The sequence below is a fragment of the Pseudonaja textilis genome, chromosome 1, assembly GCF_049901715.1.
Source record: "Pseudonaja textilis isolate UNSWEBS1 chromosome 1, rPseTex1.2, whole genome shotgun sequence".
NCBI lineage: Eukaryota > Metazoa > Chordata > Lepidosauria > Squamata > Elapidae > Pseudonaja > Pseudonaja textilis.
In genome coordinates this window covers 99,136,848-99,161,055 of record NC_141990.1, presented here as the reverse complement: position 1 = coordinate 99,161,055, position 24,208 = coordinate 99,136,848, and the positions used below count along the sequence as shown (strand labels likewise).

The window sequence follows — 24,208 nt, the reverse complement described above, 5'->3', positions numbered from 1 at the left end:
TCAAGTGTCCTGGGTTCATGTGATTACCTTTTGTGATGGACAAGCCAAGTCAATGGGGAAGCCAGATTCACTTAACAACCTTGTTACTAACTTAAAACTGCAGTGATTCACTTAACAACTGTGGTAAGAAAGGTCGTAAAATGGGGCAAACCTCCATTTTAACAATTGTCTTGCTTACAATTTTGGACTCCATTGTGATTGTAAGTTGTGACTGTAAGCTGAAGACGTATATGTTGTAGAGCAGGGGTCTCCAACCTTGGCAATTTTAAGACTTGTGGGTAACAAAGCTGGCTGAGGAATTCTGGGAGTTGGTCCACAAGTCTTAAAGTTGCCAAGGTCGCAGACCCCTGTTGTAGAGGACTCTTATTTTTTCTTCTGGGGCTGCTGGGACTTTTGGTTTACTTAGGATGTTTTAGAAGGTTTTCGTTTGTGTGCTATGATGATGCCATTTGGTGTAAGAGTCTATTGCTGGTTTCTGACGTATTTTGGAGGTATGGCAGTGCTACTCTTTATTACAATTTATCTTGGTTTTGCTATATTGGGTTGAATGGGCAGGCACTTTCTGTTGAAGTTATGTGGATATCCATTTTGTTGGAAGATGTTATATAGATGACCTGTTCCTCCCCCCACCCGCTATTCAGGGTTGCTGTAGTGTGTATGTGCTCATCTAAATACGAGTTCTTATGCAAGTGAAACAGGTCATGTAAATCTACTAGTAAATATATCTGTGATGAGGGCTGCATTCACTACAGGGCCAGTTCTTTTATTTCCCTGTATAAATCCATAATCACTAATCTCATGTCCCTGATGAAATGTTCACATCATCATTTCATCCATTTGCTTTCTGAAACAATTCCACTTATTACTCCTTCTTTGCCCCATATGCCTCAGAATTTCCTCCCACCCATTTTATCATCTTTCAAAAGACACTTTTTCAATTAAGTACTTGTCATAGTAGCATTCACCAAACCATATTCTACTACTATCTTATGCACATCTCTCTAAAAGTCCAATTGAGCTGAATGTGACTGGCTTCAGGAAAATATGTGCAAGATTTAAGCTACCTCTCCCTGCAGTTTTATAAACTAGTGTGCGTGAAAGCAAAGGAAAAAAAAATAGACCAAGAAGAAGAAATAAATAAGGAAACAAAGCTCAAATTAGTGTAAGACATCTTGGAAGACTGTAAACTTTCTTGAGTAAAAAGGAAGAGTACACACCCTTGATGTCATTCATGTCACACAATCCAACCCAACATCCACAGGTACAGAGTAAATGTCTCTAGAAGTGGAATCTGAGCACAAAAACACATGGAGGCCTTTGCATGAGCTAAAGCTTAGAGTTCTTTTGCACAGACACACAAAGCCCTTTCCCTGTAGACATTTATGGTGTAAACACAGACATCCAGAAGAATGGTTTGGTGACCCTTGGGAGATTTCCTGCTCTGTTCCACACTCCCACCCCTGGATAATAATATAATTGGGTAAAAAATAGAGAGGGAATACTAACAAATTACTCTATGGATAGAGGAGAAATTGCCAAGTGGAAGAGAAACACAATTGTCTTAAGAACCAACATTTGTCCTTAAAATCTCTACGTTAAAATGATTTACACTTTGCAGGATCTACTTCGTTCTGTTTGTAGTCTATTCTAACAATGGGCCACTATGCTCCTCCCTTCCTTGCTTTCAGTATTTGTTTCTCTTCCCATTAAAGGTTGATACGGATGAGCAATACTTTTTTGTCTGGTAGGCTAGGAGTCCTTCCATCTGGAAACACCTTTGTTGCCAACTCTTCAGGTGAGACTACAGACCATGACAAGATGTGGTTTCAATATCGCACATGAAATAAACTGAGGAGCCTGCATATCAGACGGAGGCATCATAAGCACTTTCCTTGCACTGGGTTCCTCCTCAAGTGACACGTGTGGTTTTGTGCAAATGGAATCTTTGTTTGCATCACTGTTGCAGCAGGAAGAAGCCCGGAACTGACTTTCAGCAGTAGGAAGGTGGGTTCTGGCCAATGGAAAGGAAAAAAAAAGCCAACGACATCAATGCCTGATAAGCATGAGGTTTAACTTGCTTCCTGTGCAGAACTGAAAGCTGCATTTGATGATGGCTTCTGATGATCTTGCAGTTATAATCTGTTTGTTTTAATTTTCCCAAGACACAGCGCTACAATTAATTTGGGGGCCTGAGATTTTTGAAGAAAAACCACCATCTCCCAGGTTGCCTTAAAACCAATCATGTCTTGCTAATGACTATTATTGAGTGTCTCCAAGCATGAGGATAATAGGGGGGTACTGGAGTGTTGAGATGTGCAAAGATGTTTTAAAATTCAAAACACTTTGAGCTTGAAACGGGCTATTCTGTCAAATAGACTGTTTCAGATTTGAAAGAATACTCAGAACTAAAGGGAAATGGATGTAAATCTCTGCCACTGACCTGATAACTATAGACTAGTGGGAAGCTGTGCCCTGGACTTTCAGGAAAAGTTTATTGGTAAGAATAAAAAACAGGGCCATCTCTAGTTTAGAGAAAAAGCAGTTCTTGGTTCCTTGCTTCCTCTTCCATGCCAGAAAGATCACTCGGTCTCCCCTCTGGCATACAAAGAGACTAGCCTGTTGCTATGGGAACCAATAGACTTACTCCCCCTTTTCCTCACTTGGCAGCTCCCCAGAGTCCCCAGTCTTGCCATGCAGTCAGTTGGAGATGGAGTGTCCTCTCTCCCTTCCTGTTGAATGATGGCCTGAGTTGGAAAGTACAACATGGTGGAAAGGACAGAATCATCTTGGTCCTGGGCTCACTTCCTATTGACAGTTGGGTATATTACAGGCATGGGAATTGGGTGAGAATTTTCAATGAAACTGCTGTAGAAGGGGTGGTCATCTGATTGGTCATCTCTCATTATCTCTCAGGGTAAAGATTCCAGTAAACCAAATATTCCAAATAATTCTTCCTGGCTCCATTACCCAAAGTACATTCCACTTCATATTCTTCTTCTTTGTGCACCAATATAGGACTGGGAAGGGGAGGAACTGCTTCTCATTCAAAAATAAGGAGCACAGGGGCTTATCATAAGCCAGCAAGACACAATGGAGGACCAGAGGAATCTTTACAGGAGTAGACAATGGCAAAAAAAAAAGGCCATGGGATTCATTTGCTAGGTAACTGGGAAGGAACCGATACATTTTTGAGTCCAGCTTTTTAGATGAGCGGGCAGAAGGTAAAAATGTAATGGAAAGCCACATCAAACCCCCCAAAGCAATCTTGCCCATGTGCATATGTGGTCTGCTTGTACGCAGCCTTTCCTAAATCTGGCCCTTGAAAGGATTGGAGTAGCCTGCTTCTCCTGCAGGAAGTCTGAGGCTCAAGGAACCTCAGATGCTGGCATCATGAAAGGTACGAAAGGTAGAGGTGGCAATAGCCATTGACTGCCTGAAAGAGAAACATGCCTATTGCAGAGAAAGGTATTAAGATGTGATGTACAAACTTCATCAAAAGCAACAGTTCAATCCAATTGTCTTGCTGATAATAGACCTAGCATTTCAAGTAACTGTTCTAGCAATTGTTTTTACCTTCTCTGTTAATAGGTTTAGCATTTTAAGTAGCTGTTCGAACAATTAGTTTACCTTCTCTCTTTTCCCATTAGAGGTTGGATCACAAATGAATGTGAATGTCTAATCGCTGGAATTGGGCTTTCCAAAACTGAATGTACTGTAAATTGAGAGTTGTAATCTAGGATCACATAATTGACTAGGCCCCTGTACATAAAAATGTACAAAAAACATTGTGCAATCTCCTAGGCTGATGGAAAGCTCTTGCAGGTAATAAAAATGAGCTATCTTAGTGAACAAATTGTCTATCACAAAAAATGGTAACTAGCATTTTTTAGTTAGCAGAAAAGAGCATTAGTGGCGCAGTATTTTTGCAAGCTAACTCTGCCAACTGCCAACAATTTGATTCTGACCAGCTCAAGGTTGACTCAGCCTTCCATCCTTCTGAGGATGGTAAAATGAGCACCCAGATTGTTGGGGGTAACATGCTGAGTCTGTAAACCACTTAGACAGGGCTGTAAAGCACTATATAAGTCTGTGCTATTGCTATTAAACTGTTCATGAGAAAGATCAGCAATAAAACCCATTGAAACAGAATCCCACACTCCTAATAAGTAAGGGAGGAGCTAAGGTAAATTGGCCAGACCTTAAGAAATACTCTTAACCTCAGCCACCAAATTTCTCTAACCGCTTTATGGGCAAACATTTTAGCTATTCAATTCATAATTAAAGCCACACTGTGACTTCTCTTCATTGTTTTCAATAATTTCGCTCTGCATGATCAAATCCCCTTAGCAGAACAGAATTGGAAGGGACTGTGGAAGTCTTCTAGTCCAATCCTCTGTTCAAGTAGATAATCCTATACCATTTCAGACAAATCGTTGTCCAATCTCTTTTTTAAAAACTCCAGTGATGCAACATCTTCTTCCCAATCCACCAATTCTGTTCACTTGAACAATACAATCAATTTGAAGAGCTTGTCCACCATTCATTTCTACAAACATAAGTCTCTACTAATTGTGTGGACAGTTTATATTCTTTGCACTGGGAGCTCACATATGAATCTAGCTATTGCACCCAGATCTAGAGCAGGGATGTCAAAGTTGCGTCTTCATAACGTAGTCACATGATGTGACTTCCCCCCCTTCGCTAAACTGGGCATGGATATGGCCAGCACATGATGCATCCGGTCCACCAGCTGTGAGTTTGACAGCCCTAGTCTAGAGGAATTGAGAATTGAGTATGCACAAAATATAAAAGGGATAATAAAATATACTTGCCTGTTGTCAGCGGCCAAAGCTCTTCTTAACTGTCTTGAGGTCAAATCTGCTGAGCTCTTGAGAGTGAACCCTGCAAACATTTCAAAAGCTGAGGCTCAGGCACTTGCTTGTTTTGTGGTCTGCAGTTCCACGAGTGTGGCACTTGGCAACTGGGGCCAATACCTTAATGGGGCAAACCTTAACTCAGTGTCCTGGAGCTCCGCTACAGAAATGCAAACCAAGATCTTTCTTCTTCCGCTTCTCTGTTATGGATATAATCTTATTGCTCCTTTTGCATAGATTGTCCAGCACTTACTTCCAAGGCTATGGGGAGGAAGAGGTGAATAGAGTCCACAAAAGTTCTTTCCCTTTCCCCTCCTATGCCTTGTCTTCTCCATTCACCTATGAATTAACACACAATTTTGTAACAATTTGTCTGAATTCTATGGTGTGCCTTGTTTCACTAATTCACTCCTGAGTTCATCATGTTTTTCTTGGAACCGATCAATCAGAGTAAGATCACTCCACCCCATATCCCTAACATGTGATTGCAAATCTGATACTCTCTCAAACTCGGTGGTTGCCTTGTTTCAGCTTGCAAATCTCTCATTTCCTGTCACTGTCCTGAGTTGTTAAATGCAGCTATATATTTTTGCATACTGTTCTCATATTTATCCAGCAATGGATCCATGCCTTCAATGAGGAACATAACTCATTTGGCTGAGGACACTCTGAGGGCACTAGGAACGAAAGTTGAAATGATCTATAAAAATTATGTTTGCTGACATTCCCTAAACAATTTACAATGAGTTGTGAAAGTCAGAAACTGGTTCTGGGTTCTTCCAACTTCCTCAGAAAACTCTTATGAGAGTGAAGAAATAACTACGTTGGCTGTAGCTGTTGAGATGCTCCTGGTTGAGGTAAGCTGTGTCCCAAATGCAGAATTACTTGTACCACTGGCTGTTGAAATTGTTACAATGCTTCGGCAGGTTCTATTGCAACCTTGAGTTCCTCAAGGATAAACTGCCATTTCTAAAATAAGGAATAAGGAATATGAGGCTTTCAGGAAGCAGGCACCACAGAACTACTGGAACTCTTCTCGACTGCTAGAGGGTATAACAACAGACTCTTGAAAGCCTTACTAAATTTCCTTCTGCATCCTCTTATTCTAAAAAGAATCAAGGTGGGATTATTTTGGGTTTCTCACCCTTTCCTCTTTCCCAAGACAAAGCAGAGTTTACTATTTTTGCATTCCTTTAACGTTAGCTCTGTAATTCCCCCACAAAGTGAAGTTAAAAGCGTCTTCCTGGATTTTCTTAATCAAGGTTTGGCATCAAAGTCTCAGTAGGACTGTTTTCCTTAGCGGGATTTAACCTCCAGTTTACTTATCCCGGTGAATTTGTTTCTACTTCAGTGAAATGAGGGAGCTTGAGGCGCTAAGGAACAGCCTCCTGCTGGAGATTAGATTGGCTCCCACATTACTGACCCTTTTAAAGCTTCAAAAACCTGAATTGTTTCACATTGCCTCAGGGAGATGAGAAGATGCCTTTGATTTATGATACTATTTTTCTTTGATTTAGTTCAATCTTATAGTATGAATATTTTATTATAATTATATTATATTGTTTATTGCCATGTGGTCTGAGTGCAATGGCAGGTAAATATCTACCGTAATAAACAACTAATAATCATTCCATTTGTCAGAGTTTACATACAACAGTGATGATTTGATTTTTAATACCACAGACAAAATGCACAGTATGATCACATTAGAAATTATGGCAGTTCACTGCTGTAGTAAAATGCTGAAAATTAATTCACAATAGATTGTCTCATTTTCTTTGAAATTGGTCAACAACAAATGAAAAATGCTATCTTTGTCACCATTAAAAATGGTTTAATAGGCAAAAAAAATCTTACAGGGAAAACAGAACTAGAAATGGTATACTGATCTATGGTAAGTGAAATAGTGCAGCACTACATACATGTCGAGAACAAGTTTGGTATCATGATTAAAGCACCAGAAGGACTGTGGATTCTAGTCCAGCCTAATGCCCAAAACCAACTGGGACACCTTGGGCCAGTCATTCTCTTTCAGCCCTAGGAAAAAGGCAAGGGAAAACGACTTCCAACATTTTGCCAAGAAAACTGCAGGGACCTGTCCAAACGGAGTCAAGATTGGCTCAAAGTCAGACACATTTAAATGTCTTATTGAAGAATTGCCCCTCACTAAGGCTAAGGCTAAGAATACTTTTTTGTCAGGAATCAGACAAAGTTTTAACATTTAATGAAAAGCTAACTCTTAGTAATCCCACCAAATCGACATACATGTCTTCAATTTCAACACAAAGTGGACTGCAAGTATTTCCAATTTCTTTTAAGGGTGGTTCAGACAGTGCCTTCCATTTGACATTCCTTTGTTTCCCCTCCATGTTTTCCACATACAACATCAACAACAAAGGGTTGAGCAGGGCAAAACAAAGTAAATGGACAATGCCTTTTGATTGATTTGTCAACCTTCAGGTATATTAAATCTCTTCCCTTAAGGCAGGGCTGTCAAACCCGGGTGCATCACAAGCTGGCCATGCCCACACCCAGTTTAGGGAAGGGAGAAAAATCACGATATATCACGTGACGACGTTGTGACGAAGAACTAAGTGGGCGACATATTTGACTAGAATAGGAAAATCTTTTGAATTCTTCCATTTTAAGAATCTGAGGATTTGTATCCTCAGACTATGAAACAACTAACCACTGGTTTCCTCTACTTAATGCAACATTTAGAAATTACAGCATTAAAGTGGCATATTTATCTAAAGTGGATACTCCTATTCTTCCACAAAGGTTACAGTAGATATACATTTTTCTTGCACCAGTATCTTAGCAACAAGACAAAGGCATCTATGAAACTGTTTTTAAGTTCTTTGTCTGCAATTGAGTATGCAAAGGCAAATTCTGGAGACAACAATTTAATAATACTCATTACTTGCAAATAAATAATGTGAGTTGTATGAACAAAAACCTCCTAGTTCTTCCTTCTGTAAGAATAAAGCAGTGATAAATGTGAGATATAATCTATACTATAACATCACAGAAATTCTGACAGAAAAAAATTATATCTTTTTCTGCCAAAAAGGTAACAATGGAAGACTACACGAAAGCATTTGTTTTTTAAAATGAAGGCTGATTGATAGCAGTGTTGTCAAATGGAGACCTTTCTTTGCATTTTTGAAGATCCAGTGACCCCTAGTGATACTCTGAAAGGCCAACTGATGCTTGATATAATGTTTGAGAAGCACTGATTTGCATGATTGCTCCTATGAGTACTTTATCTTACTTTATCATTGGTTTGCTTCAACTATTTTTGGGGGGAATTTCCAGGTTAATTATTGTGCAAAATGCACTCTTACACAGAATTCTATCCAATGTCCCCAGTTCATCTCATGAAAACATACAGATTAATATTAAAGATGTCATTCTGGAATAATAACAAGAGAAAACAACGTTCGAACATCCTCTGAAGTTGGAATCTAGATAAATCACACCACTGTCTAGGAACAACCATGCCCAAGAGCCAAATAACCAAAGAGGTGCTTCCTCTACCACAAAATCTATCATTGCCTGTAATTCAAACAAATCAACGAAAATCCAAATGTAAAATGGTTTTTTTAATTACTAAATTAAGACAGTTAAACATTTAAAAAACATAAACTTGCAAATAAAACAATAACAAAATGTAATTAAGATCATAGCATTATTTTTAAAAAAACTTATAAGTCGAAAGGACTGGGGTTTTTGTTTCTTTTTGGTTAGAAAGAAAGAAGGAAAGAATTCAAGGTTGATAGACACAACTGAAGAAGTAATATTTTTGTGCATCCCACTGCTCTCATTTCCCAGAAAAGAAGTGCATAGTAATTCTACTGAAACACTTGCAGACATATTGAAAATAATTTCATTAGCAGTACAGGACATTTAAAACACCTATATAATGATGGAAAATGGTACACAGAAAAGATATTCTAGCTGAGCTTGATGAATGAAAAAGCATCTTGATATGACTAAAAGGCTATGAGGTTGAGACTATTGCATGGGATTACAATGTTTATTATTTTTTAAAAAAATCAGAAAATTCAGTTTACATATTTTGATACACAAAAGCACTTGCAGTTTCAACCTTCCGGTCCAGGCAGGGGTACTTTTCATTAATTAAGTCTGTTTTAATTCTGATCCCAAAATCAAACTACACACTTGGCAAATGTTGTTGAAATGTTGTACATGAGTTTTGAAAGATCAAAACTTATAACAACCTACAGTTATATAGTAAAACCAAAAAGTGCAATCCAATTTAAAAAGTCATGCTGGGAAAAAGCCAAATATTCAGTCACCGGTTTTAGAATCATCACCAGTGTTCAATGTCCCCAGTGAAGTCTTTCTGGGTGCTTTAGCATTATGGAATCTGTTTCTGAAATGAATTTCCTTTAGCTATATAGCACCTGTGGACTATATATACAGGTATGTATATATTTTACATATTTCTATATATAAAAGAAACAAAACAAACCTCCAAACACTGGTCCTGATTTTATTTTGTTAGAATATGAAAAAATGTAGACAAAAAGAGGCCACTTCTGGAAAATAATACTTTCGTTGAATCAGGAGAAAACTAGTTAAAATCACATAATTCTGCATTTTGTTTTAAAAAAGGAAAGCACTAGGATAAATTATTGGCACTGAATTATTATTTACAGTGAACAAAGATTTTGCAGTTTACATAACATTAAAACAATGTAGTTTCAAAGTCTTTGATTAAGAAAAAAACCCCCACGTGTTCACCTTTCTGTTCGGAGAAATTCAGATTTTTAGGACACATAGTTTTAGAAGTTCTCATCTTCTGGCTTCAGTATATTTGGTGCTCTAAGATACAGCCTTGAACCATTCAACCTATGTCAATTGCAAATGTAACACCTGGCAACTGGTTTGCGCAGCCCTGCAAATTACAGGTTATCACCTGGTTGGTATTGGGGTTCAGTTGCCGTAAAGTAGTCTTCCAGGAAACCCTGCAAGTACTCAAAAGTTGGCCGCTCTTCTGGGTCTTTTTTCCAGCAATGGATCATGAGCTCATGTAGAGATATTGGGCAATCTTGAGGACATGGCATTCTGTATCCTCTTTCTACCTGTTCTAGGACTTCACGATTATTCATACCTTATAGGAAATATAAACAATGTTGAAGAGATGTAAAAAATAGAATCTTGAGTAGGGTTGCAATATAATTTTTATCTGAATGTGAGCTATTTATTTGGAAAATAGATTTTTCCCCAAATGTTTATTATGAATGTCTTATTGGACAGGCACCCCTAACAACCACCACTATATCATGTGTGCTCTATGTAATTGATTTTACATGATCAATGTTTCCTGACTGAATCCTGAAATAGACAAAGGTAGCATTTTTCATGCAAAATATCATGGACCTATCACTTATTTGGATCTATCAGTTAAAGTGCTTGATTTCACTTTGGTTTTCTTTTCTTTAATTTCTATTTTCCTCTTACCTGGATATGGTACTCTCCCTTTTGTTACTAATTCTGTAAGTAATATCCCAAAGGACCAAACATCAGACTTTATTGTAAATCTTCCATATAATGCAGCTTCTGGAGCAGTCCACTTGATAGGAAATTTTGCACCTGAGAGAACACAGAAATCATCAGTAAGCCTTTCGTTGTGAATTAATGGCTAATAAACCTATATAGGAGAATGAAAAATAAATAAATATCAAAAAAGTTATTAACTGCATTCTTCTTGTGAAACCTTTGTCGCGTATTTTAATAAATGATCCCATTTGAAACATAATTCAAACCTTTTTATCCGACACTGAAGTCTGAACTTTTGGAACACAATGCTAACCTTTCTGTTTCTATATTTCTCAAATAAATTTGTGTTTTCAAATAAATGAAAGGCAGAACTTTCAAATAGTGTATTTGTATTCATGGAAACCATATTCATGTTCTAAGACCTAACTGCTCAATTACTTAAGCATTCTAATTGTTTTCCTGTAGATTAAGTCGACAGCCCCATTACATTCCAACTGTGATTTGGTTAGAATCTGAAGTGTTTTGATATAGCTCTAAATCTTTATTATGGCTGGTTGCACAGTCAGCCAGATGTTTGGACTGGATTTGGCCTTTTTATTGCCTTTCCTTGGGATATGCAGATATTATTGTTTGATGCTGTTAAAGGTGTAAAGTGTTCCAAATAAAGCTGCCTTTTGCAATTGACTGGTGGTGATTGTGTCAATGGCAATGGTATTCAATAGTGCCCCAGAAGTTAGGGGTCTGCACTCTTTTGCCACAATCTCTCTACTTTATTTGCAGGATCTTTGTATTTTGTCTTCTCCAATTCTTTCTCTTCTATTCTGCCATCTTAAAGTACTGCAATGCTCACTATCCAGACATTTGACTTTATTGCTAATTGTTAAGTCCAAGATGTTGTGTGGCAGATGCTTGTCTGTTTGAATTCTAAAGCATCAGAGCATTTTAGCATCTTCATTTTCTATTACTTGGTCTATTTTGTGGTACCACCAGTTGTTGTTTGCAGGCAGATAATAGTTCTTGCAGATTATTATTATTTTGATGAATTGTGGTCAGCAAAGTAATAAGTATCATTTTGGTTTAAGTGAGTCAACCCTGTTAGACCTGGGTTTCCACTCTGTTAGAGAATTTAGCTTTGTGTCAAATATAAACGATGAATTGAAAGAGGAAAGAAAAATGTTGATACACCTAGGAGTAGGAAACTAATTAATTTCAATAAAAACAACAATAACATTATTATCTGCTGGAACACTTGAATAAAATGCTCACTTAAAATTCAGGAGGTACCAGTGACTGATATGATTCAGTATTACAAACTATTCACATATCAAAGATACATGTCTGTTGGCTTAGCTGATCTGCAGTTCCGATATCTGGGAAAACACATCATTATCAAGAGTAAAATGTATCCAATTTACATCTAGAATCATAAGACATTTAGAAAGAGCATGATACAGTTAGCAATTTAAAAAATAAGTTTTTATGTAAGCTTCTTATATCTTTCAGAACTTGATCACAACAATTACCATTTTTTTTCCGAAGAATGAATACAAAGATTCATACAATTCCTAGGTAAAATGATCTGTAAAGCTGTTTGAATTTGTATTGTTTCAAATTTGAAACAATTTGACAAAGCAAATTTCTTTTCAAATTAAAAATGGTTTATCGTGGATGTGAAACTATTGTCCAGATTATGACAACTACAAAATGGGTGCTTTACAGCCTATAACACACTTCTGGCCATTGCAAAATGTTGCACCACCACCTCACCATCACTGTTACATGATCTGGGTGCTTGGCTGTTTATAGTTTTCATTTATGACCGGTTGCCTCCCCGAGAAAGTCAACAGAAGGGAAAGTCTTCCATTGAGTTGAAATGGAGCTCACAATCTGAAGATCCTAGTTTTGTTCCTTCAGTGCTTCAAAGAAATTCCCTTCCATGCATATAGGGAGTTGAACTTAATAAGCAGCTCTCTTTAGTTCTGTCTGCTTAATGATCTAGATAACTGCAACCAGTAGTGCCAGGTTGGTGGTCTTGCATGAACCAGTCATGTCGGCATCTTGCTTAATGACCACTTCACTCAATGACTAACATTCTGGTTCTAATTGTGGTTGAAAGTCGAGGATTACCTGTACTCGGAACATTTTGAAAGCTTGAAGAAAAGTTCTCTTGATCATGAAACTTTTCTAAAATGCTTTAAATATTTCAAAACTGCTTAAAACCTGTTCTATGTACAAAGTGGTTTATTTCATTTGTCAAAACAGCCATTTTGAATTCAAAATGCTTTGTACATTCTTATTACGCAGGGTTCTTTCAATTATCAGCGGTCTGGATTTAACTGAAATTACTACAAAACCATATCTGTCCCTACAGCTATATTAGCAAAAAGCAAGTAATACATATAGAGATTATCCAAATAAGCAATTGAGAAAACATTTTTCCATTTATACCAAGTCTTTTATCAAACAATATTTACCAATTTGCCATTTCACACACAGGACAAAAAAACATAAGTATCTCCTCCTTTATGTTTGTCATTATCAAAGTTACTGTAACTGTGTTATAACTATAAAAGTGTTAGGAGAAACCTGTTTGTAATATTCCCCCAAAATGACAATTTGTACATAGCTTAAATTAACACAAATAAATTCAAAGACCCTAACACACAGCAGATCCTCAGAATATATCCAATGTTCCCACTATTTTACCTAACCTTCAGCTATTTCTGTACTCACTGAAAATTCCATTAACCATTTTGTATTATACACTGCTCAAAAAAATAAAGGGAACACAAAAATAAGACATCCTAGATCTAAATGAATGAAACATTCTCATTAAATACTTGGTTCATTACATAGTTGAATGTGCTGACAACAAAATCACACAAAAATTATCAATGGAAATCAAATTTAGCAACCCATGGAGGTCTGTTTTTGGAGTTACAGTCAAAATTAAAGTGGAAAAAAACACTATAGGCTGATCCAACTTTGATGTAATGTCCTTAAAACAAGTCAAAATGAGGCTCAGTAGTGTGTGTGGCCCCCACGTGCCTGTCTGACCTCCCTACAATGCCTGGGCATGCTCCTGGTGAGGTGGCAGATGGTCTGCTGAGGGATCTCCTCCCACACCTGGATTAAAGCATTCCCCAACTCCTGGACAGTCTGTGGTGCAACGTGACATTGGTGGATGGAGTGAGACATGATGGCCCAGATGTGCTCAATTGGATTCAGGTCTGGGGAACGGGCAGGCCAGTCCATAGCATCAATGCCTTCGTCTTGCAGGAACTGCTGACACACTCCAGCCACATTAGGTCTAGCACTGTCGTGCATTAGGAGGAACCCAGGGCCAACCGCACCAACATATGGTCTCACAAGGGGTCTGAGGATCTCATCTTGGTACCTAATGACAGTCAGGCTACCTCTGGCGAGCACATGGAGGGTTGTGCGGCCCCCTAAAGAAATGCCACCCCTCACCATTACTAACCACTGCCAAACTGGTCACGCTGGAGGATGTTGCAGGCAGCAGAACATTCTCCACAACCTTGTCACGTCTGTCACATGTGCTCAGTGTGAACCTGCTTTCTTCTGTGAAGAGCACAGGGTGCCAGTGGCAAATTTGCCAATCTTGGTGTTCTCTGGCAAATGCCAAATGTCCTGCATGGAGTTGGGCTGTAAGCACAAGCCCCACCTGTGGACGTTGGGCCCTCATACCACCATCATGGAGTCTGTTTCTGACTGTTTGAGCAGCCACATGCACATTTCTGGCCCACTGGAGGTCATTTTGCAGGGCTCTGGCAGTGCTCCTCCTGTCCCTCCTTGCACAAAGGTGGAAGTAGCGGTCCTGATGCTGATGTTGCCCTCCTACGGCCTCCTCCATGTCTTCTGATGTACTGGCCTGTCTCCTGGTAGCGCCTCCATGTTCTGGACACTACACTGACAGACACAGCAAACCTTCTTGCCACAGCTCACATTGATGTGCCATCCTGGATGAGCTGCACTACCTGAGCCACTTGTGTGGGTTGTAGACTCCGTCTCATGCTACCACTAGAGTGAAAGCACCGCCAGCATTCAAAAGTGACCAAACCATCAGCCAGAAAGCATAGGAACTGAGAAGTGGTCTGTGGTCACCACCTGCAGAACCACTCCTTTATTGGGGATGTCTTGCTAACTGCCTATGCTTTCCACCTGTTGTCTATTCCATTTGCACAACAGCATGTGAAATTGATTGTCAATTAGTGTTGCTACCTAAGTGGGCAGTTTGATTTCACAGAAGTGTGATTGACTTGGAGTTACATTGTGTTGTTTAAGTGTTCCCTTTATTTTTCTGAGCAGTGTACAAACATATAGCCTTTCAATACTTTAACACTTTCAGTCCCATCTTTATAACCTTTTAGCCTTTCTAGGAAACATCTAGAAATATTTTAACATGACTTGATCACTTATTTATGGTTTCCAAATCTGGGATGAGGCTGTGGTACTGGAGATAGAATTTTCACAAATTACTTTTTATTGGCCAATGTACATCCATCTCTTGCTTATGATTTATGGAAAATAATGTTGATCATCCTATTGGCTCTCACCTATAGTCAGCATAGCTGTTAGAAATCAATACAAAAATAATCAGACTAAACTCAGAATTCTATGATCTGCAAATTAACAGGGGATGGGTATCTTAACACCATCTGCTTCCTTTAGTCATGTCTTCAGGGATTCAAGAAAGCTTTTGGGGGATGGAAGAGGCAGGAAGTCAGCCCAATTAATGTCAAGTACACAATACTGTAAGAAAAAGAAAAGTCTGTTTTTGAAATTCAGCCTTCAGGTCTTCATAGGGGTGAGTATATCCTGTCTCTAGAAGCTACTGCCAGCTTGTATCACATTTTTCCAGCCAGTGTTCAGTTCCTGCATGTCAAAACCCCACAGGAACACTAGCTAGTTAGATAAACAATCAGTCCTCTAGCTATACCCCAATGGAAAATCTATGTGACAAGATCATGGAAGTGGGGGGTGGGGTGGGAGAATGCATGCCAGAGCCTCTAAGAATTAAGATACCAAGAGCAGCAGAAAAGCATTTGTCCCAAAGATGCTTTTTCAAGAGGCAACTGGACTTTCTCGTTTTTCTTTGAAGGGGTTTTGCTTCTCATTCAAGAAGCTTCTTCAGAAAGTCCAGTTGCCTCTTGAAAAAGCACCTTTGGGACAACCATGACCTGGATGACTGAGAATCTCCATAGGCAGAAAAGCATTTGATTGCTATATTTTGAATATAAAGAACATATTTAGAGAAACTCTTAATTTTTAAATGTGGTCTATATTACATGAAAACTAAAAATGTACCTATGATTTTCTCTAATATACTTAGATAATTTTTTTCAAACTGATTATAGTTTTCACTATGAAAAGATTTTCTATTACATGCTGTATGGGTGAATTTGCTAGAACACAATAAATGTATTTTAAATTTATTTTAATAGGAAATCACTTAGTTCCATTTGTGGAGACCATAATTGGCCAACAACCTATGAAGACTTAGTGTTTAACAGTACAAATAATTAGGATTCCTCATGTTTATCACAAAAAATGAAGTCACTATGATAGAACATGTATTCCAAGATATTTTCAATATGGCACTAGACATTTTTTTAAGGGGAAAGTTACTAAACACACACACACACACACCATTCACAGAAACTAATGACCAAGAAAGTTGGTAATAAATTATTTCTGTTGCTTAAATGTTTGGAGTTATTTGTTTTAAATGTTTGGGGTTATAATTGCAATCACTCTTGCTGAAGACTACTACTATTTCCAAATTTGCCAGAGAGGTCATAAATAAAATAATGATAAATATCTTTCCTATCCAGTGGACTTGGCAATTACAATTTTTATCTCAAAAATTAAATGCAAATGACATTTAAAACAAGTATGCAACAGAAAGCGACCCACTTTGAGGGCATGTCTTTCTGCACATAATATTTACAAATATAACTGGTTATATTTGCCACACATCCTACCTTGTCTGGCTGTGTATTCATTGTCTTCAATTAATCTTGCTAATCCAAAATCAGCAATTTTGCATATTAGACCATTCCCCACCAGGATGTTTGCAGAACGCAGATCTCTGTGTATGTAATTCATTCGCTCTATATAAGCCATACCTGCAGCAACCTGTTTAATTCACAATACATGACATACACTAATTAATAAATACAACTTGCTTTCACAAGCATACCTTGAATTAATGACATATTCATATTTACCTGTGCTGCCATGTCTACCAGATTTGGCAATTTCAGAGCTCTTCCTTCGCCATCTTTTAGGAAATCTAGCAAGCTTCCTGCAATACAAATAAAAATAGGTTCCTAAATAATGTTTGATTGTTTCAAAATAGTTGAAAATTACATTCATAAACAGTGTTAATATAATAATAAAAATTAGAAATTTACTCCTCCCAAGCAATGTGGATTAAGGGAAAGCTGGAAATATATTCCATGATCAAAGAAATTCCAAACCATTTCTCCTTTTTTCTTGTTTTGCCCAAATCTCTTGTTCATATGATGACAAATTAAATGTATGAGGTATAGACTTGTTTTTCCAATGTTGTATTAATAATTCTTTAGCCATTCTCCATATACAAATATAATTCAAAGTTTTAAAATCAGCAATCATTTACTATCATAATAATTTTATGGATTGCAACTCTGAAAACATGTACTATACATGTTTACTTATTTATAAATTGCATATGCCTTCAAAGATTAAAATCACACAGTCATAAAAAATGTCAGGTTAATATAACATTCATCCTACTGAATTCTAGGGTTAATCCAGAGGCAATTTTCAGTGATTCCATCTTCCCCATGTAGCCAAAATATTTCAGCAAACCATCAACAGCTGCAGCAGATTTAATATATCATCCTACTTTAGAGGTAGGAACATATTTGATAGTGGGGCAAACTTTTTTATTTGTTTTGGGACTAGCAATAGATGCCAGGAAGTGCAGAAATGATATAGTAATGTGGGTGATGCCTGAAGTTCTAAGAATGTGTGTTAAAGAGATTAGGGAGTGTTGGTTTTGGTGATTAAAGCTGAATACACTTTCAAAAGCAACCCACCCTCTGCTTTTGAGGGCAGGGGGTATCTCGTAATCATTCTTAACTTCTGGCAACTTCCCTGAAGTTTTCTTGGCAACATTTTTGGAAGTAGCTTTTTCATTACTTTCTTCTTAAGGCTGAGATAGCCCAAGTCACTCAGCTGGATGCAAGAAAGAACAGAATCCACTGCTTTCTATCTACTAGCTTGGCACCTTTAACCAGTCCATCTATCTGGTTCTCTCCTTTGCCACCTGCTCCCCATTGCATGTAACAGGGAAATTTTGCCTCTTGATGATCTGCCAAAAACACTGTTGCAATTTCTCACTTAAGGAATCACTTAAGGGATTCACTATTGGATATTCACTATTGAATATTTGCCCCACTATCAAATATGTTCCTACCTCTCAAGTAGGATGATATATTAAATCTGCTGCAGCTGTTGATGGTTTGCTGAAATATTTTGGCTACACATGGAAGATGGAATCACTGAAAATTGCCTCTGGATTAATCCTAAAATTCAGTAGGATGAATGTTATATTAACCTGACATTTTTTATGACTGTATGATTTTAATCTTTGAAGGCATATGCAATTTATAAATAAGTAAACATGTAGTACATGTTTTCAGAGTTACAATCCATAAAATTATTGCTACCCTTTATCTAAAGCATCATTAGATAATGGTGTTAAGGCTTAAGTCCCACATAGCTTTGGATTCAGGTCCTCCCCCTCTCAATATAGTTATTCTACCCCAAACAAAAATAATTCTCTACAATGCAGAACAGAAGTGATAAAGTTCCTGGAAAACTGATTTGTGTGAAGTAAGTAACAGCTGAAAAAAAATGTACATTCTGTAATATCAATTTGGCCAACACAACAAAGATGAATCCTTATTAGGACAAACGAAGCGTTCTACATTATTATTTAAAGAAACAGCAGTGCCCAGTCATGGGTAAATTATTAAAAGGAACTCTTCCCACTACTTTATCATCAGCACAGAACTTTTGTGTAGATAATATATTTAAAGAGTTCAGAATGCTTACTTAAGCATTTCTAGAGGGAGAAAGTAGCTTGATCACACAGCAATGCTGAGCTCAGCAAATTCATGAAACCAAAATATAATTACTTTAGGATGTGAAAATCAATAACCATTGCCATTTAAGGGAGAGTAAGATGCAATAATATATAAACATTTTAAGGTATTGTGGTAACAGACTGGTACGAATTGTCAAATAGGATCAGAAGAATGGAAAAGAAGAAAACTGACCGTTTTGAAATATTTATGTGAAAGGTAATCATAAAGCCATAAAAAACTGAAGGAAATAAAAAATAAAATTATTATGAATAGTCTCAAAAAATACTGAAATATAAAAAAACTGGGAAATTCTGGTATTGTTTGGAAAGGCCTTAACTATTCTATCTAGATCATGCTAATAATTTCCAAAAATGTCATTTTTAGTGTCTATGGATTAGATTCCTTAGATTCCATTCAGCCCTCTCAAATCTTTGTGATTCCAGTCAAAGAGACGATGCCAATTTTTGGAGTTCAAATCATGGGTATTTGAAAATTTGAATACAACAGGCAAAGGAATATATGAACATTTAATTAAGGTTCTCGTCCAATATAAATTCCGAAGGAATATATGAAGGAACATTCATTCCTTTTACTCATACAAACTTTAATGTTTTGAATCATAATAGAACCATTCATATTTACAAAAATGAATTAATATTTTGAATACCTGGTCACTCAAAATATAAAAAACACTAAAAACAAAAATAAAAATTGCTTTAAACGTTCAGAGTGATTTTAAATGATACAGAACACTGAATCACTAATGTGAAGATACAATTTAAATGCATAAAAGAAAGTATATTTTCTTTTCAACAATTTAAAGTTGGGATATAAAACATACAAAATCTCTGCTAGATTTTTACTCAGAATGAGGCACAAGAAAAAAGATACAAGTGAAAGGATTTCAGAAAGGATATACAAGTTTTTGGATATTGTAGCTCAAATAGATTTTGTCTTTCAGTAAGCAACTAAAATGGCAAGGGCTTGAGGAGAGAGAGGAAGTCTTAATTGTTTGGTGGCAGTAAAACTTTTTGTGTGGTTGGGGAGATCTTTCTAGTATTACAAGGAAATTTTAGTTCTTTATTCTTTACCTTCATTTACCTTATCAATATTCTAACCCTTATATTCCCTCTTCCTACTCATTATAACTATTACACTGCAATGGCTCTTAAGAGTTGGAATGAATTCTAGAGGCAATGTGGCATGTTCTAATGCCTTATTATCTTATTATTATAATTAACATAGGACATTTTGTCAAAACATTATCTGCTTGTTATATTCTGACACAGAAACATATATGCTACTTTCAAAGATTTTATGGGTTTGATGGTAAGAGTCTAGATAAGAAAAGGGTATAATTATAGATAAGAATGAAATGAATGAATGAAATGAATGGTATCAACATTGTATAATTAATTAAATACAAGGTAGGCTTAATAGCAGAGTTTAATTTGCATCCTGCAATCTATTAAGTACACATGCTTCTTATCTTACCTTTACCCATATATTCTGTGACAATGTAGATGGGTTCTTCTGATACCACAGCATAAAGTTGGACCAGTTTGTCATGCTTTAGCTTTTTCATGATCTGGGCTTCTTCCAGGAATGATTCTGGGGACATAGTGCCAGGCTTCAATGTCTTTATTGCCACTTTAGTATTCCCATTCCAAGTACCTATTAACAGATGGATAGATGACTAAATAAATTTTACACATTCCTGACTGAGAACTAAACTACAGAATGCTATTTGCAGATATTAAAGCAGCCTTTCCCAATCTGATTATCCTCCAAATGCATTGCTTTTCAACTAACAGCATCCTTAAGGCACAGATCTGAAGAGCACCAAGTTAGGGAAGGCTGCTGTGATACCAAAAATGAGTTGGAAAGATTAATCCATAAATGTTACATATAAGAAGCAGTGAACACTAATGCAGTTGCAGAAAATTGGTGATCCAACTACTTCAAGTTAGGTTCATCCTCTACAGTTGAAAGAGGGATGAGTACAAACATGAAAAACCTATCTTAATGACTTAGTTTATTGGGTGATTTAGTAGAACAAGGTACTTGAGTCAAATGCATTTCACAAAGCACAGCACCAAGCTCCTGGGGATGTGGTGGGGGGGATGAATTCAAGTTCATTAGAAGATTCCAAATTATTGAACAAATTTATTGGGCTGAAATGTATTGATAAATATTCTTCTGCCAAAATTGCTATCCTTTTTTTAAAGTCATAAACAAACCTCTTTCTACTGGAGAAAGACTGCACATAGGGCCAAAGCAACACACAACATAGTATTCTTTACAATATAAATAACAGTAAAACATGAAGGCAAGGATTCCATGGACTCTTGTCCAAATTAATTCTCCTCTAGAAATTATGAGGATGCTAATGAATAAAAAAATTCATAGATCAGCTAAAAATGTGATTTGATCTGTCTACAGCTCAGAATTTGTTTTATTTCATAATCATCTATGGAACTATTTTTTGTTAATATTCTAAAACTAGGAACTTTTATTTTTGAGGGAGGAAAAAAAGATTGAAAGCTAGACAAATGTTAACTAATATAATGAATTCGTTTTCACATATGCTATAGAGTTGACAATTTGCATACTAAAAGAAAGCTATAGCCATGTGGCTCAGCTATTTATTAGTAACTAGCAAAAGACTGTCCCAATAATTATATGCAGATAGAAGCTTTTTTGCTATAAAGTAAAAAATCCATGTTTGAAATTAAATCTTGATTACTATATCAAAAGGATTTGCATCCCTGATTACTAGACACTTTATCTGGTCTCATAAACGCTAACAAGAGCTCCAAGAAATGAACCAGCGCACAATAATGGGATCTTGGACCATATAAATAACAGTAGAACTTGAGAACTGGAAATCTCCAATTCTAGAATCAACAATGCATTTTTTTTTTTACAATATAACACAGAAGACAACATATGTTTTCTTTCTGTGCTTGTATGGACTAGGAAAATAAGCCTAGCATTCTCTTAGGTGACAATATTAGTTCACTGGAATTTGTGTTCATAATGCCTTTCTTGTCTGAAATTGACTTCTTTCCTGATGGCTTTAAGTATCCGTCCCAAACCAGAACAGTTTTCGCTGCCTTACCACTCCACACTTCAGCGAAACAGCCCTGACCCAGCTTCTTTTCCAGAAACAATGAATCTCGTGCAACTTCCCATGCATCCTTAGCCAATCCGACAGTTTGTGGAGTATAATTCGATGCAATCACAGTTAAGTTAAAACATAAACCATCAGCTTTCTCTACAGAAAAGGAAATTAATAAAAGAAATACTTATAATTCATAGAGTAATTGCATGCACAGGGAAAGATGGAAGGTGCTTTGTTCCCTCATTAGTTACCATTCAGTAACAGTTTTGATTCTAGACAGCCGACTCACAATAAATATTTCCATAGCTACACTATCTGATTAGTATATTTGAAAACTGAAGGCAGCTTGCTAAAGCTAGCAACTAAACCCATTGCATCACTTGTCTTTTTATCATTTTTTTTAAAATGATAAGTTTTTCAGAGAGGAGCGTATTACTCTAAGTAACGGAAGACATCTGTTCTTCCCGTTGCTGATCCCTATTACTTTTGCTTCCACCTTCCATCTTCCGTACCTGTCCCCAATAGCTGGGGGCTGACTAAATAAGTTAAAATATTTTCTCAGCATACCCATCCATACTTCCCCAAACTGCCCATTTCCCAGTCTCTTGATCAACTGTAGTGATTCTCGTGGAATTTCCCAGACATCTTTGGTTTTGACAGACAGGTCAGTAAGCCTTGGCATTCCTTTATGACAAGGGACTACTAAGCGGCAGCAAAGACCCGCAGCTCTCTCTGATGAAGGAGAAGTAAAGCACAGGGAAAGAAAAGAGTAACAAACATCAAACAAACATAGCAAGCACAGAAGAAAAAACAAACAAAAATAGTGCTAGTAAACAAGTTAAAATGTCTTGTTAGTAGCATTCCAAAATAAGCTTGAAGATTAATCATCCTGCATACCACTGGAGGTGAGAACTGCTTCCATCCTTTTGGAAGACTATGAAAACTTGGCTTTGCTGGTTGGCCTGGGACCCCAAAGGGGGCACTCAACACTGGAGGTGGCTGACAGGATAATAAGACCCCATCCCCGTCCCAGCCATATCTTAGTTCTGGCTTTAGCATAGTTTTAAAATCTTAATCTGTGTAGTTTTAATGCAGGGCCCCCCAAACTTGGCAACTTTAAGACTTGTGGACTTCAAGGCTGGCTGGAGAATTCTGGGAGTTGAAGTGCACAAGTCTTAAAATTGCCACGTTGGGGGACCTCTGTTTTAATGTCTTAGTATTTTAATTATTTTTCTACTAGTTTTATAATTTGTAAACCACACAGAGTCACCTTATAGGGGAGATGTGTGACATAACAATTTAATAAATAAATAAATCCCTAAAATTTGTACTTCCGTTAATTCCGAGTCCTCTGTATTTTAGATGCCACACTGCTTTCTTTTGCTTAGCTTGAATAGGAGACTGAGGTGGTTACAAAATGTAAAAAGATGAGACAAGATTCTTAAGCCTAATCCTGATTTCTGCTTTGCATCTATCTTAGAGTCTTTTACAAAGCTTCCCCAAAACATCAGGTGTTAATAAGAATGACTCTTTAACAGAAATCACTGGTCTCATTCAACTTTACTCCCGGTTACTGTTTCTTTCTTAATTGATTGGAAGGGCATTCAAATGTTGGCATGACCTATTCCAACCTCTTCTTTTCTCTCCATTATATTTCTATTCCTTTCTATTCCTCTATTCTTCTCTATTACCACTGTTAACAGGAGCACCAGTATTAATTTGGTTGTATTTTAAGGTTAATTGGATCTTAGACTTGAGAAGAAATGGGAAACATATACAATCATGTGAAAAAAATTCAGTACACTCCATGTAAAGTCTCCCCCTTTTTAAACATATATGGGCATATAAATATTTTATCTTTATTACACAGTATAGGAAGGAAATGTAACTGAAACAGCTATGAAAAACTGACTTTGTGATCCTTTATTCACTAAAAAAATTAATAGATATGCCATTCCCTTCTGTGGAAAAAGTAAAAATAATCTCAAATACAGCTTTTCTTGTAACTGTCTGCCAGACTCTGACATCAACTGAGGGGATTTTTTTTTCCTAATCTTCCATACAGAATTTTTTCATCTGTGAAATGTTTGCGGGATTTCTTGCGTGAACAGCTTGAGTCACCCCATGTCACCTCAGTGGGATTTAGATCCAGGCCATTCCAGAACCCTCCACTTCTTTTTTTCAGCCCTTCCTTGGTGAAATTACTTCAGTGTTTAGGGTCACTGGCTTTTGACTGAGCATCAGTCTTCTGATAGATGGCCCCACATTTTCAACCTCTGTACGGGGAAGAATTTATAGTGAATTCTAGAACAGTGAGTTGCCCAGGCCCTGATAAAGCAAAGCAGCCCCAAACCCTAACATTTTCACCACCATGCTTTATAGATGGTATCAGGTTCCCCCCACCCCCCGGTGAATGTTCTCTTTGGCTTCCACCAAATATGACTTTTGGTATTATGACCAAATATCTCTATTTCTGCCTTAGCTATCCAGAGTACATGTTCCATAAATCTCATTCTTTGCCT

General features: G+C 37.1%; 1 protein-coding gene and 1 long non-coding RNA gene across 9 annotated transcripts in view; one reads left to right on the top strand and one right to left on the bottom strand.

Annotated features, from left to right (window-relative positions):
* Positions 1-24,208, top strand: part of LOC113455320 (uncharacterized) — a 42,823-nt gene that overhangs the window by 10,273 nt on the left and 8,342 nt on the right. The gene's annotated exons all lie outside the window — the stretch shown is intronic.
* FYN (FYN proto-oncogene, Src family tyrosine kinase) overlaps positions 8,459-24,208 on the bottom strand; it is a 120,063-nt gene continuing 104,313 nt past the window's right edge. For 5 of the 8 annotated variants that reach the window (XM_026726601.2, XM_026726600.2, XM_087913014.1 and 2 more), the window contains 6 exons: positions 22,254-22,418; positions 20,057-20,236; positions 16,655-16,731; positions 16,409-16,562; positions 10,365-10,496; positions 8,459-10,014 (listed from right to left, as the gene is read on the bottom strand). In XM_026726601.2, coding sequence (XP_026582386.1) covers positions 9,806-10,014; positions 10,365-10,496; positions 16,409-16,562; positions 16,655-16,731; positions 20,057-20,236; positions 22,254-22,418 — 917 coding nt within the window. In that variant the 3' untranslated portion in view covers positions 8,459-9,805. Of the gene's footprint in view, positions 10,015-10,364; positions 10,497-16,408; positions 16,563-16,654; positions 16,732-20,056; positions 20,237-21,683; positions 21,840-22,253; positions 22,419-24,208 lie in introns of all 8 variants that reach the window. The other 3 variants (XM_026726602.2, XM_087913030.1, XM_087913040.1) reach the window with 2 other exon arrangements.